Raw genomic sequence first — 15,445 nt, forward strand, 5'->3', positions numbered from 1 at the left:
ACTCAGGCTCGATCCCTGTGTGGCGAAGATCCCCTGGAGGAGGAAATGGCAACCCACTCCAGTGTTCTTGCCTGGAGCATCCCATGCACAGAGGAGCCTGGTGGATTACAGGCCGTGGGGTTGCCAAGAGTCGATCATGACTTAGCGACTAAACCACACCTATTAGATCCAGCTATAATTAAAACTGAACATTCCAAAACAAAGATCATGGCATCCGGTCCCATCATTTCATGGCAAATAGATGGGAAAAAAGTGGAAACAGTGACAGATTTTGTTTTCTTGGGCTCCAAAATCACTGTGGACAGTGACTGCAGCCATGAAATTAAGAGACCCTTGCTCCTTGGAAGAAAAGCTATGACAAACCTAAACAGTGTATTAAAAAGCAGAGACATCGTTTTGCTGATAAAGGTCCATATAGTCAAAGCTATGGTTTTTTCCGTAGTCATGTACGGATGTGAGAGGTGGACCATAAAGAAGGATAAGTGCTGAAGAATTGATGCTTTTGAGAGTCCCTTGGACTGCAAGGAGATCCATCCAGTCCATCCTAAAGGAAATCAGTCATGAATATTCATTGGAAGGACTGATGCTGAAGCTAAAACTCCAATACTTTGGCCACCTGATGTGAAGAGCTGACTCATTTGAAAAGACCCTGATGCTGGGAAAGATTGAGGGCAGGAGAAGGAGGGGACGACAGAGGATGAGATGCTTGGATGGCATCACCAACTCAATGGACATGAGTTTGAGCAAGCTCCAGGAGATGGTGAACAGGGAAGCCTGGCGTGCTGCAGTTCATGGGGTTGCAAAGTGTCAGACAGAATTGAGAGACTGATCAACAGCAATAATAAAATAAGAACTCTGTTCCCTGCACATGTATTTTATATACTGCAGGAGACTGTGAGAGAAGCCAGAAGAACCAACTGGGGGTTGGTAATCCATGCTGGTTTACTTTAAAGCTATTACTAATTTTAAAAATTTCACCAAAAAAATGGAAAATCCGGGGTAAAAGGTAGAGTCAATAATAGGATGTCAAGAAAATAAGGAAAAACCCAGATTCTTCCAAGTGAACCAACACATATGGTCACCCCATAAATAAGGTCAGTGTAGACTGTGGCTTTTTACTGCAAATGAGATGAGAATTCATCACGGGGTTCTGAGTAGGAGAATGAGGTGATCTGATTTAAGTTTTACAGGATTATCCTGACTGCAATTTGGAGAAGAAATTGCAGGGGGGCAGGTTAGCGGACCAGTTAGGAGTCTATGGCTCTACCTCACAGTGAGAACAAAGACAGTGGCTCCCTAGAAAAGAGAGAAACGTGTATCCTGAAAGCTGTACAGGCATAGCTGGAAGGAAGATCAGTTAAAGAGGAAGCCTTCCCACAGGCTCAGGTTTCAAGTCTGTGCTGCTGGTGATTTCCTACAGTGTACAAGGATGGGTCAGAAGACCACAGTTCAGGGACTTCCCTGGGGTACAGAGCTTAAGATCCGCTCTCCCAATGCAGGAGGCACAGGCTCAGTCCCTGGTCGGGAAACTAAGATCCCACATGCAGAACAGTGTGGCCGAAAAGAAAAGAAAAAATCATCGTTCAGAAACACCAGATATGAAAAGCATCTTCTTAATCCCTCCTATACTAATCCATTCTCACCAAGTAGGCTCCTAATTATAAAGCAGATGCATGCAGACTTATCCATAGGAAAGGATGCATCTCAACACATCTCAACAAATGTTATTCATATCTGTTCTGCTTGACCCTTTACATTCTAACCAGAAGTCAATAAATTGGATTTCCGGGGAGGTTAATTCATAATCTTTCCTGAGTGTAGTTTTCTTGGGTTGGTTCCCCAGAGCTTCCTCACCTCTGGATATACTAATAATTGAATTTCCTAATATATTCAGCAGGAAAGAAGAGCCAGAAAGTGAATACCCTAAAAAAGCTATCCTGAGAAGATTTATGGGGTCGCAAAGAGTCGGACACAACTGAGCGACTGAACTGAACTGAACTGAACTGAGAAGATTTAGCTAAACTGTCACCTGGCCTTGCCCAGGTGATCTCTGGCCTTACTGAGTGACATTCCAATCAAACTACAACATGCCTTCTGATACCCAGATGGTGACAGCAGAATATCCCAAGTGAATTACACAATACTCTACCAGCTCCAGGCCCTCATAAGAAAAAAAACAGCTTCCAAAGACTTATTCTTCTATGACGCTTTTCTCAGTGCTCCCCCTCTTTCCAAAAACAACCATCTTTATCATTTAACAAAATTTTTTTTTTTAATTTTTAAGGAGAAGGTTTTTTCTCTCTCTTGAATATGTGATTCTCCTTTTAACATAATTTTATTTGAGATACAATTAATTTTCAGAAATGCACTCAAACATTTAAGGTACTTCAATAAATGAAAACTTACCGGAAAGGGATTCGTGTCATCAGGAACGGAAGGGACCTTTGAAGTCTCAGCAAGGTTACTCTCCTTTCTGGAATGCTGATACAGGGGAGGAGAAGCTGCCTTGGAGTATTCATCACTTTCCTGGAAGGTAGAGTATTCCAGTTCCTCCAACAAGGCATCTATATCAAAAGATACAAGGGAATCGTGATATGGACTGTGCACATCTTCTATAGAATAATTATCCTCTCGAGTATCCCCACAATGCTGCCATTTATCTCCCTCTTCTCTTCGGTTAAGAGTTAAATCTAAACTCAAACATCCTCCTTTACTCCTTATTTGACTTCAAGAATACGGTCTATCTTACCAGGATATGTTTACTGGCCTCTGCATACTGTAGCCTATTTCTTATTTCTGACAGCTGCATTCAATCACATGGTCTCACTCTACAGTTTGACTTTCTATCTTGCCCTGTATTCATTTTTATCATTGAGAGTAGATCACCCACGGAGATCTCCAATTAGAGAAACATAAACGGGGACGTCCCTGGGGGTCCAGTGGCTGAGACCCCGCACTCCCAGGGCAGGGGGCCCGGTTTCAACCCCTGGTCGGGGAACTAGATCCCACACGGTGTACTGAAGATCAAAGATTCCATGTGCGCAGCTAAGACTTGGCACAGCCAAGGAGATGAGTAAATTTAAAATGTATTTTTAGATTACTTATTTTTGATTGGAGGATAATTGCTTTACAATACTGTGTTGGTTTCTGCCATATAGCAGCATGAATCAGCCACAGGTATACACATGTCCCCCCGATGGAACCTCCTTCCCGCCTCCCTCCCCACTCCTGCCAGTTTGTCTCAGAGCAGTGGATTCGAGCTCCCTGTGTCACACGGCGAGTTTCTGCCGGCCACCTAATGTCACATATGCTAATGTGCACGCTGCAATGCCACTCTCAGTTTCTCCCAGCGTCTCCACCCCCCGCTGTGTCCACCGCCGTTCTCTACGTCTGCACCTCCTGCTGCCCAGCAAACAGGCTCATCAGAGCCATCTTTCTCGATCCCGCATATATGCGCTAATATTCGATGTTTATCTTCCTCTTTCTGACTTACTTTGCTCTGTATAATAGACTCTAGGTGTAAACGCCGCATGTTTTCCTATCAGAAAAATATAGGCAATTATTTTACGGTTTTCCCAAACATATCAGTACAGTAAAACTGATTCTTAATCCTGATGGGTTTTTTTTCCTTATATCCCCAGCATGTAACAAAATTCTCAAGGTATTGGCACTCTGTCTTTTAAAAGTGTGGGGAGAAAAATGGATTGATTGGAAACATACTGCAAAATTGAACAAGCTGCTGCAGTCCAAACAGCTGAGATTTGTTTCTCTTGTAGTTTTCTTAGGAGAAACCAACGGACTTTCTTGTATGAGTATTACACTATCAACTTTCTATTTTCAGGAGATTAATAGTAATAATTAATAAAATTAACACAGGACATACATGTATATTATTCATAGAAATATAAATTAAATATAATATTAAGATATTATTATATGATATATAATAGCTATATATTTATATATTAGTCATCCTAATACTTTGAGTCAAGTAATAGTATTGTCCTTGTTTTGTAGATTAAGAAAGAGAAAAATGTCTTGTGTAAGGTCACGCTGCTCCTGAGTGCCAGCTGATGGCTCAGAGGGTAAAGAATGCAGGAGAAGCAGCTCCAGTCCCTGGGTCGGGAAGATCCTCTGGAGTAGGAAGTGGCAACCCACTCCAGGACTCTCGCCTGGAGAATCCCATGGACAGAGGAGCCTGGCAGGCTGCATGCAGTCCACAGGGTTGCAAAGGGTCAGACACAGCTGAGCGACTAAGCACCCAGCCTACTGAATGCAGACCCTGGCTGACCCTGAACTACCTGATCCCTGACGTCTGCAAGTCAGAAACGCCAGACCTCTTCTCCATGTGGATTCTCTAGGTCGTCTTCCCATGACATGCACTTCTCTGAGGCTGTTTTCTCACCCACATAATGAAGCAATTTATCACAACAGCATTTTGTGAACTGCAGATCCATGCCCAGAGTGAACCTCCAGTGAATTTCTTATCAGAGACTGTAGTGTTTTAACCTTTACAACACACTGCATTATATTATTCCGAAGGATCTGCCTATTGGAGAAGGAAACGGCAACCCACTCCAGTGTTCTTGCCTGGAGAATCCCAGGGACAGCAGAGCCTGGTGGGCTGCCGTCTATGGGGTCACGCAGAGTCGGACACGACTGAAGCGACTTAGCAGCAGCAAGGATCTACCTAACTCTAAAGTCTTCCGATGGGGAAAATGAACTTTACAGGTCGTTAAAAAATGATTTCATTTCCGGTGTTGGGGGATGGGTATTTCTTAATGGCGTAAGAAAAGATCTGATCATTTTTTTTTACAAATGAAATCTTCTACAGATCTTTCTCAAGCATCCGTCTCACAAATATATTGAATTGTATGCACCAGTTTGGAGATAAACAAAATGAGCTAAACTCTTCAGGGCTAATGATCCTTCAACAAATGAACTTCAGTGGAAAAGAGACAGAGGGGGACCAATAGGTTAAAAAAGATTCCAGAGATTTATAACTGATTCAGTGGATGAATCTTAAATAAACAAGCAAGAACCACCAAAAAAGAAAGAATTAGAAATAGTGAACAGTGACTGAAAATCCAATAAGTAGGTAAGCACTGTTAGTGTATTTCAGGAGTGACAAGGATACTTGATAACATTGTAGTTTCTGTTAATATTTTAGGTGTGATGATGATCTCTCATGACATTCAGTTCAGTTCAGTCGCTCAGTCGTGTCCGACTCTTTGCGACCCCATGAACTGCAGCACTCCAGGCCTCCCGTCCATCCGGAATTACTATCAAGAATTTTATGGATATGATATTAGAGTTACTCGCATAATGATATATATATATGTTTATAGATGAAACCAAAACAATGCCTGAAATTACTTTAAAATAATCTAGGAGGAGAAGGAATGGGTGGATGTATAAATGGAGTAAGATTGACCAAGAGTTGTTAGCTGTTTAAGGTGACTCAGGGGTACATCAGATTTCACTGTTTTTTTTCCCTCTTGTAAATTTTAAAATTCTCTATAATAAAGGTTTTTTCTTAATTTTTTAAAGAAAACTAAGGTAGAAATAGAAAATAAAACTTTTTCTCTCAGACTGAATGCCAAATTTCTGAGTTCCATGTTTTTATTCTGTAGCCCTCTATTAAGATACAGCTTCTTTCTTTTCTATTTCGTAAGCTTTACTGCAAACAGAAGTCATGGTTCCTCTCGGATTCAAAATAAAAATGCATTTGCAATAAAGATGAGGGGAGAGAGAGGGGGGTTCAGGATGGGGAACACATGTACACCCACTACAATATTGTAAAGTAATTAGCCTCTAATTAAAATAAATATTAAAAAAAGATGAGGGGAGAGGGACGACCCTCTACAAGAGAAGCAAACCATCCCCCTAAAAGTAGGTTACCCTTACAAGCACCAGCTAACCAGTTACTATAACTCCTTTCAGTCATGCGTTACAGCCCTTTCTCTTCCTGTTTCCTACGTGTATACATATCACCAACACTCTGAGATCATCTTGCCTTTTGGCCAGATTCTGTAATTTGAAGATGACTAATTTCAGAGCATGAGATGGTTGGATGGCATCACCGACTCAATGGACATGAGTTTGAGCAAACTCCGGGAGTTAGTGATGGACAGGGAGGCCTGGCATGCTGCAGTCCTTGGGGTCGCAATGAACTGGACACAACTGAGTGACTGAACTGAACTGAACTGAATTTCAAATGTATGACAAATAAGGGATTATGGCTGCAGGGTTGGGGGTATCAGACTGAAAACTCTACCATCCATTTTTATAGCCCTTTGTCTGAGGAAATCAAGCAATGTCAACATTTACAGGAAAAGAATTAAGGGAGGTCTCTTGAGAGTCTCAGTGGATTGTAATGACTTCGTTCAGAGCTGCAGTTTGCTCCTGGTTCCCCCGTATGTGGCACCCTCCCATAATGAGGGTTTGGGTGAGACCTCCCGAGTGGACACAAACCACCCACCTCGGGCGGCAGTGCTGCCAAGAGGAAACCCTGGCCCACTGGGCTGACTCGTCCTCCCCACCGCGTCCCCGCATGGGAGAAGACAGGCCCACCCCACGTCTTTCAGGCGGACGCTGAGCTGCCGAGTCCGCAGAAGGTAACGGCCCGCTGAGGAGCGGCCGCCCGGCTGACACGCGTGAACGCTGCCTCCAGGCCAGCTGGTAGTTTCTGTATTTCGGGACCAAACTCCTCTACCATTCATCCTGCTGAGGAAATGTGAAACTGCACCAATCTCTTTTTTTTTAATCTTTTAATTGTCTGGGTTGTCCTATTGGCTGGAACACCAGGGCCAACAGACTTCCAAAAGAACACCTTGTCACTTCATCAGGTTTTGGTTTAGTCAGTTCGTCAGGTGTTCCTATGAGTGACGCTGAACAAGTTATCTTGTTTTTTTGATTCCTTATTTGAAAAAAAAAAGACGTGGAGAATACCTATTTCAGAGGGTTGTTTGGAACACTAACACGATTAACATATATAAAAATGTAGAGTTTCAGCTTAAGTCACTGAATAAGGATTAGTTCCCTTTCCAATTACGACATGAAAGCCATCTCTCTCTCTGTTTAGCCGCTCAGTCATGTCTGACTCTTGCCACCCCGTGGAGTGTAGCCCGCCAGGCTCCTCTGTCCATGGGATTCTCCAGGCAAGAATACTGGGGTGGGTTCCCATTTGGTTCTCCATGAAAGCCATGGCGTATCCCTAAAAGAGCAGAGCTGGATTCGGGTGGAATTCAGCCAAAAACATGAATCTCTCCAACAGGATAAGAATTGGGATTCTACCCCAAGTTCAAAATATACTCTACTCCACGTATTAAAATAGACTTTACTTCCAAAATAGTTCACACGTTAATATTAAATACCCTTTTCCTTTTCATTAACATCGCTTCCTGTCTGTAATTTGGCTTCCTTCCTTCCTCTACTCCTCTAGCTCTCAAAACACATTTAAAAAAAGACAACATGCGAGATTTTTCTTGTTGCTGTCACTTGCGCTTCTGACATACAACCACCCAAGACACCGTGGAATTATACAGCTTGGACACTGGGTAAAGTTTAGTGACTCAGCGTTTGTAAGCACGATGGCAACAAAAATTGGCAAAGGATATGGCATGAGTCCCGAGAACGACAAGCCTGACGGCACGCCCAAGGTCTGAAATCAGGGATCTCTCTGAGCAATGCGGCCCACAGCTTCAGCGCTAGTTGCAGTTGCTTTGGAGTGGAAGGAGGTGTCATATTTGCAGGCCATGCTCATCTGCTCCTTCAGAGCTGCTCTCAGTAAAAAGCTTAGCAATGAAAGCACTGGAGTAACAGTGCTGTGTCTTCTTGATTTAATGCTCAACGATGGAACAAATGAAAAACTCTGGCCTTTCTCCACCCTTTGCGGATCCCTCATTCTCATACTTCTAGTCCGTTTCTTCTCCTTGTAACACCCTTTACCCAGTCCCCCCTATTTCTTTTCCTCCCCAAATCACATCTCTGAACTTACCGACTCTGTAGCCCGACTATGATCTCCTTGCAGCCCCCCAAGGAGCAAAAACGCTCCTAACAAAATCACAATTTCAAGCACAACTCAGTTCAAAAGTATTTGTGCAGAGTTTACTCTGTGGTTAGTAGCAAATTCTTTGCCTATTGTGTCTCTAAAAACAGCGAACCCATAGTTCCCCAAAATAACATAGTTCCTCATGCCTCACTCTTGGTTGGCCTGAGCTCAGGAAAGCAGTGAAAAGAAAATCTTCCAACACTATCCTCCATCTGGCTAGAAGTACACCCCACCACCCATGGAGAGGGCAGCCAAGTCTTCAGTCCCTTCGAGTTGCTCCTCCAAGAAGCTCCTCACTCACCTAGCTCTTCCATCGTCTCGCACCCGAGATGCCCTGGTGCCACACACAGATTGTAGAGCACTGCATGTGCTGGGGGAAGAGGACCGCAAAGGGACTGAATGAGCCAGCGCGAAGCAGCCTCTATAGCCCTTTTTTGGTTCCTGTATTTGCTTAGCACTTCCTCTCTCTAACCTCTGAGTTACTTCCCTGATAGCTCAGAGGTTAAAGCATCTGCCTGCAATGTGGGAGACGTGGGTTCGGTCCCTGGGTCCGGAAGATCCCCTGGAGAAGGAAATGGCACCCCACTCCAGTATTCTTGCCTGGAGAATCCCATGGACGGAGGGGCCTGGTGGGCTACATAGTACACAGGGTCGGCAAAGACTGAGCGGCTTCACTTTCACTTTCCTCACTTTTGATGAGTTGTTGTTGTTTTTTTTTTTTCCCTAAGTCAGAGTTTTAAAAAATGAGACATAGAAAGATAGGCTGTTGGATTTGAGTTCTGGTTGTGCATTGGCCAAGGTGATAAAGAAGCAAAACTAATTTTGAAAAATTTGAGAACCTACTATGCACTTGGATTTATCTTGAATTCATGGGAATGGCAGATTTGCATTTGTGTTTCTTTCCCAGAGTGGGTAGGGTAGCCTGCTGTGAAAGATTCTGATTTTTTTTTTTTTCTATGAAGCTGAAAGACCATGGAAGCATAATCTCCTTCATAAAATTTCCATCAGAGTTAACTAGCACTCAATTCATTTTGCTGTCTTTACCCAATTATCCAGAAATTATACTTATTTGCTTTTCTGAATAGATCATCAACCTATTACCGGCAGAACAGGATTCTCCGGACCAGGCTTACAGTTGGATTCTCCGGACCAGGCTTACAGTTGGATTCTCCGGCCAGGTTTATTTCAGTGGTTTAAAATGCAATCATCTAGAGGTGTCATGAAGAATGAAACTGGAAGATTTGACACCAGGTTCTTGGGGGCAGATGTTTCAATCATACACACTTGCCGTCTAGTTATATGGCCTTAATTTCTCTCAAAAGTGACACTGGGGTCAACTTTCCCTCTTTTTTGGCTACTGGGATTTTATTCACCTTGAATAAAGCACTTTCAAAAGGTCTGCTATAAGGCGGCAGTACATAAAGTAAAACTATGGTCTTGTTAAATAGATATTATCCCCATTTTTACCAGTAGTGAAATAGAAATTTGCTAAAGTTAACAGAATTAGTAAGTTTGCTACTTACTATAATACTTAAAATATAGATTTAATGTCAAAGCCTGTATTCTTTCCTCTACAACCCAGTGGTCTTTTTTACGGTTAACTGAATCACTCATTCTCCATTCCTTTGTGACTCTTAAAAACTTTTTTATTTTTATTTTTTAACGTAAAGGCGATCCCACCTCTGCATTACTTTTCGCAGCCATTGGATGTCAGCGTCATTCCAAGTCTGCTCACTACAAACACAGCTTTGAAAAACTCCCACCCACACTATGCCAGTTTTTACAACTGAAATGCCTTTAGCCCCATCAAAGTGCAAAACACTCCACAGAGAAGATGAACATTTGCCCTATCTGAAGTGGTGCCTGGCGTGCTGCGATTCATGGGGTCGCAAAGAGTCGGACACGACTGAGCAACTGAACTGAACTGAACTGAGCCCAAACATTGGAAGGAAAAAGGCTCTTCAGCACTTGGTTGGCAAAATATTGGACTCTATCTGCAGTTTAACTAAATGATTCATGTGAAATGTAGAATTGGATTCTGAGAGCTTGTTTCCAGCCACTTACTTTGGAGATTTCTAACCCTGGGTGCTTTGGTTTCCGGGGCTGAGAAGCATTCCTGCAGGTCGCGCCTTCATTCTAATGGACGAAAGAAAAAAAAAAGGGGGGGGGGGGGGGGGGAAGCAATGCAAGAAGCTCAGAGCCATCACCGAAGGCAACTCGGTTGATAAGCAAATGGAAACTCCTGTTTGATGCACTAGAGTCATTTAGCTGCACACGCTGGTGGAAAAAGAAATTCTGACAAAGCTGCTGTTCTGACCGTGCTTCCTGTGTAGCAGCGACATTTAAAAACCGCAGAAGCAGATGGTTTCGGGGTGGGGAGTGGCGGGAAGCCTTCAGGTATCTGGGGAGGTCACAGGAGTCCCGCTAACAATGCTTCACCACTCTTCTCCAACCCAGGGGCACGCCAAGCCTAAGCAGCGGGTGCCAGTCTTCAGCCCTGATATCCAGGGGGGAAAAAAGCAATTCCACAAGTCTTTCCACAAACTTTTATTAAGGATCGGATGAGGGGTAGGAATTGTGCCAGACCCACTAAGAGCCGACGGGACCAGTCAACTCCTGACCTCCAGACGCGCACAGAAGATGGGATAATGCAGCAGATGTACGTGAACGCCGGCCCGTCCCCGCGGCGGCGCCGTCTAACCAGAGGCGAGGGCTACTGCGTGGCCACCTTGACATGGTTCGCCAACACCGAGCGAAAAGTTACGCGAAACTGCCAGGCGACCCAACCAGCGACAGGCTCGGTAGGCGTACCCGGATGCGGGCGGGCGCTCAGGCCCAGCCCGGAAACACCGCCTCCCGGAAGAGCGAATTCGAACTGACTGGGCAGCCGACTACCTCTCCCAGCGCGCAACGGCCAAAGCCTCCCAGCATCCTCTCCGCCGCGGGGTTCCCAGCGGTCTTCCGAAGGCGCAGGGGGAAGCGGAACTTCACGTCCCAGGATGCCTCGGAGCGAGACGACCACGCGCATGCGCCAGAAGGCGGGTCCTCCTTGCCCTCACGACCCCGCCTCTGTTCCACCGCCGCCATTTTTTCAGAGACTTTCATCCGGCGGCCGACGGGGCTTTTTTTCTTAAAGGAGAAGCGACAGCTCAAAAAAAAATCCCCCCCCTTCTTCCCCGCAAGACCTCGCGGCGCTGGGGACAGAAAGGCCACAGACAGGAAAGTGGGGCCGGGGTGGAGGCGGAAGGACGCCGAGGCTCCCTCCGCGGCTTAAGGGAGAAGGATAGAAAGCCCTTGTGGCGTTAGCGGCTCCTTAGGGCGGCAGGTGCGCGCGCAGCCAGCCCAGGGTGCGCGCGAGGCGGGGAAGGAGGTGCGTTTCCCACCCGCCCCCTCGCGAGGCCTGCCCCTCCCACTGCCCCGGGCGCGCGTTGAGCTCCGGAGGTGGGGGAAAAAAAAAAAAAAAAGGTCACTTTGGGATTGTCGCGAGACGCAGCCGTTTAACGGTGAGAACGGGTGCGCGGGGAAGGAAACCTCGCGCGCTCCCTTGGAGCCGTTTCCTGATTGGTGGAAGGCCGGGGTGGGGGTGGGCGGAAGCCCGGGACGCCGCGACGTGAAAACCCGCGAGGGGCGGGGCCAAGGAGCCGCTTCTTCCCCCTGATTGGCCCGCTGTGCGCCTGTGGCGGGCGCGCGCGCGCGCCGCCAGCGGTACCGGCCCTTGAGTGGCAGGGGGCGGGGGGGGGGGCGCCCTCGGAGCCGGGCGGAGGGGAGGGGGGAGAGAGGCGCGCAGAGTGAGTGAGCCGGCCGCTCCGGGGGGCGGGGGGAGCAGCGCCGCGGCCGCCGCCGCCGCCGCCTCCGCCGCCGGGACCAGGGGGTGGGGGGGCGGACGCGTCTCGATGCCGGGGGAGACGGAAGAGCCGCGACCCCCGGAGCGGCAGGACGAGGGAGGGGGGCCGGCGGCGGCGGAGCCCCAGCCACAGCCCCCTGAGGCGGCGGCGGCGCCGCCCGCGGGGCCCCCCAGCAGCCGCGTGCTGAGGGGAGGCCGGGACCGGGGCCGCGCCGCCGCGGCCGCCGCCGCCGCCGCCGCCGTGTCCCGTCGGAGGAAGGCCGAGTACCCGCGCCGGCGGAGGAGCAGCCCCAGCGCCAGGCCCGCCGACGCCCCGGGGCAGCCGGCCCAGGCCGCGAAGCCGCCGTCCCCGGCCCAGGGCAAGAGGAGCCCGCGCCTGCTGTGAGTAACGCCGTCTCCGCGGCGGTGGGAGCGACCCCCCTCCGCCCGCGCAGCCCTCGCGGCTCCCGTAGCGGCCGCCCCACGTGACGCGCCGCCGCTCTGCCCCCTGCCGGCCGGCCCGGCGCCCCGCCGCCCGCGCCCCGCCTCGGCGGCCCCCGCCGCCGGCCTGCCCGCGCCGCGCCGCCGCTCCCGCCTCGGCGGCCCCCGCGGGGCGCGCCTCTGCCGCCGGCCCCTTCCCCCGCGCGGCGGCCGCCGCTGTACCGCGCGGCCCCGTTGGGAAACCGGCGGCGGGGGCTTCGCGCTCAGCGCGCAGGATGAGGTCGTTCCCCCACCCTTGCCTCCTGATCAGTCTCAGCACAGTTTGTTTTTTTTTCAAACGTACTAAATTTTCACATTTTCACTCGTTTTTCGGGGGAAAAAAAAAAAAAAAACAGGATAAAAACGTGGCTTGCCAGTTTTAAGTGTAGACTCTGAAATGCGTGTGTTGATGGTTTTTTTTTTTGACGACTGTCAAAAACTTTCAATATTTCCTACGTATCATGCTTTGTATGAAGTGCTGCACTTAAGTCTCACAAACTCATCTCATTGAGCTAAACATTATCTCCTATAGATAAAACTGAGGCGCACACAAGTGTGTATTTTTGCAAGTGTTTTAATATAGGGATTTCGTCCTTAAAATTTTGAATAATATGAAAGGAATTCTTTCCTTCCCGAGAGGTCGTAGAGGAACCAAGATGACCAGGAATCTACATATGTTTTAAGTTGTTCATTAAAATGTTTCTGTGCCTAAAGTAGTGAAGCACACGTGTTTTTAAATTGTAGAAATGAAGCGCATTAGCCATGGAATTAGTTGCTGAAGACTTTTGTGTCTTTTTGACTTTCAAGTGAAAAAAAAAAAAAGCAGGAAAAATTGAAGGTGAGGGGAGAAATAAGTTTTAAATGCCCCCGGCCGCCGCCGCCACGCTGCCTCCCCAGTAGAGATCCTGACAATATTTAGCTTACACAGGCCTGGTCAATTTAAAATTTGAAACACACCTGCTCCACAGGTAAGAGTGAAGTCTGTGACTGTGGCATACTTGTCTTGGAAGACTGTCAGAAAGAAGTAACTTTCAAAGGTATATTGTGTTTTAGATGTGCTTTCAAATTATTGGATGTTATTTGATTAACATGTGGCTCAGCTGGTAAAGTGGAGAAGGAAATGGCAACCCACTCCCGTATTCTTGCCTGAAAATCCCGTGGACAGAGGAGCCTGGTAGGCTACAGTCCGTGGGGTTGCAAAAGGTCGGACAGGACTGAGCGACTTCACTTTTCTTTCAGCTGGTAAAGAATCCGCCCGCAGTGCGGAAGACCTGGATTCGATCCCTGGGTTGGGAAGATCCCCTGGAGAAAGGAAAAGGCTAGCCACTCCTGTATTCTGGCCTGGGGGATACCATGGATTGTATTTTCCATGGCGTCGCAAAGAGTTGGACAGTTGAGCGACTTTCACCAATTAACATAATTTAGAGAATTGTGTAAATTAAATTTCTGTGGACAACAAAAACTTGTATTTATAAATGATTGGGCTGCATGCAGTTAGGGTTCGATTAATGATTGCTGTGAGTTTCATAGACAAAAAATTTAAACAGTTTTTACTATCATAAATTTGAAAAGATGTCATTGGCCTTATTTGAATATAAATTCCTTGGACAGGTTAAACTGCTTCTGCCTCAGTTTTATTATCTACAGGAAATACTGTTAAGCTCAATGAGATGAGTTTGTGAGACTTAAGTGCAGCACTTAATACAAAGCATGACACGTAGGGACTATTGAAAGTGTGTGTGCTGAGCAGCGATCCGCACCTGCTCCGTGCGTCTACTGCGTGTGGCCTGTAGTAGGCAGGCCTCTGCTGGAGTGACGCAGTGGAGGCATAGCTGCTGTGTGGGGAGTTCTTCATGTAAATCCTGCCAAATAGGCTTTTCAATTTTTTCTGTGACCATACACAGGAAGGTTAATAACTTAATCTTTTAAAATTTCCTTCCATTTTCACCTACCCATTTGAAAGTTATAGATGGCTATATCTCCTTAGCACCTTTCCCTCCCGCTGACTCATCAGTTTACTCAGAGAAAATCTTAAGTGTTCCCTAACTTCTGTCAAAAAAGTACTGAGTAGTTTTATTTCCACAATGTAAATGTTATAACAGTTGAAGTTGGATGAGGACGGCTTAATTAAATCCTTTCAGTTTTTTTCTCCTCAGTATTCCTTGTGGGGAGGAAAGAAAAGTCTTAATTCTTAAAAGTGCGCCTCTCTCTCATCCAGTATCATAAAAGATCATAGTGTTCTTTTAGCCTCGGAACTATTTCTTAACTGTATATTTTAAATTATGCAGTTTTGATTGGGTTGTTTGATAAATTTTCACTTTAATAATTTTTTTATTACATGTTTTCAATTTACTACATACCCTGGAAATAGAAGAACTGCTACAGCATTTCAGCTCAGTAAACCTTGATTAAGCAAATAATTGGATCTGGTAGTGTGCTGAGCCAGGATTCATAAAGAAAAATGAGACATGGATTTCAGTAAAGGGGGACGATGGATGGATTAGTGGAGGTTTGTCAAATGTATGCACAGTTTACAGATTTTCAGAGTGATAAATTTTAAAAAGTAATTGAGAAACTTTATCCATTAAGACATTTCAAGTTTTGAAATGTGTGATCACTGAACCCTGGTTAAGTTCCTTCTGACCTTGATTTCAGCTCTGTTTTCCAAATAACATTTCTCCCAATAAATTCCCAGTAATCACTGTTTAACCTACCCTTGTTTTTCTTGATCAAGGAAACAGCAAAGTGACTTGATTGTACAGTGGTTTCAAGTGTCAGTAAATAGACTTGGAGTTTCGATTCCTCTTACAAGGCAAAATAGAAAAAAAGCATTGCTTTTTACTGCTTACTGACCTTGGGCAAGTCACTTAACCTCCTTGCATATGCTTCATCTTTAGCTGATAATTTATGATTTATGGGATGAGCTTTACAGTTAGATGGCAATTACTGTTTTTATAAACTTTCCTAATCTTATAACAATTTTTCTGTTTGCATTGACATACTCAGGAATTAATGAAAAGAATAGGAGCTCTTTATGAAGGGGAATAAAAAGAATTTTTCAGTGAATGTGCTTAAGCAAAAGGCATTCA

The 15,445-nt window shown here is 46.2% G+C and overlaps 2 protein-coding genes across 3 annotated transcripts in view; one reads left to right on the forward strand and one right to left on the reverse strand.

Annotated features, from left to right (window-relative positions):
• The window catches only part of LPXN (leupaxin), a 38,520-nt gene extending 30,153 nt beyond the window's left edge, over nt 1–8,367 (reverse strand). The window contains exons 1-2 of the mRNA XM_052653227.1: nt 8,355–8,367; nt 2,407–2,564 (exon numbers count right to left, since the gene is read on the reverse strand). Of these exons, the coding sequence (XP_052509187.1) occupies nt 2,407–2,564; nt 8,355–8,367 (171 nt within the window). The remainder of the gene's footprint in view (nt 1–2,406; nt 2,565–8,354) is intronic.
• A 3,579-nt stretch (nt 8,368–11,946) lies between these two features.
• Nucleotides 11,947–15,445, forward strand: part of ZFP91 (ZFP91 zinc finger protein, atypical E3 ubiquitin ligase) — a 36,815-nt gene continuing 33,316 nt past the window's right edge. For both annotated transcript variants that reach the window (XM_052653400.1, XM_052653401.1), the window contains exon 1: nt 11,947–12,278. In XM_052653400.1, coding sequence (XP_052509360.1) covers nt 11,947–12,278 — 332 coding nt within the window. The remainder of the gene's footprint in view (nt 12,279–15,445) is intronic.

This window comes from Budorcas taxicolor, chromosome 15, assembly GCF_023091745.1.
Source record: "Budorcas taxicolor isolate Tak-1 chromosome 15, Takin1.1, whole genome shotgun sequence".
Taxonomy (NCBI): domain Eukaryota; kingdom Metazoa; phylum Chordata; class Mammalia; order Artiodactyla; family Bovidae; genus Budorcas; species Budorcas taxicolor.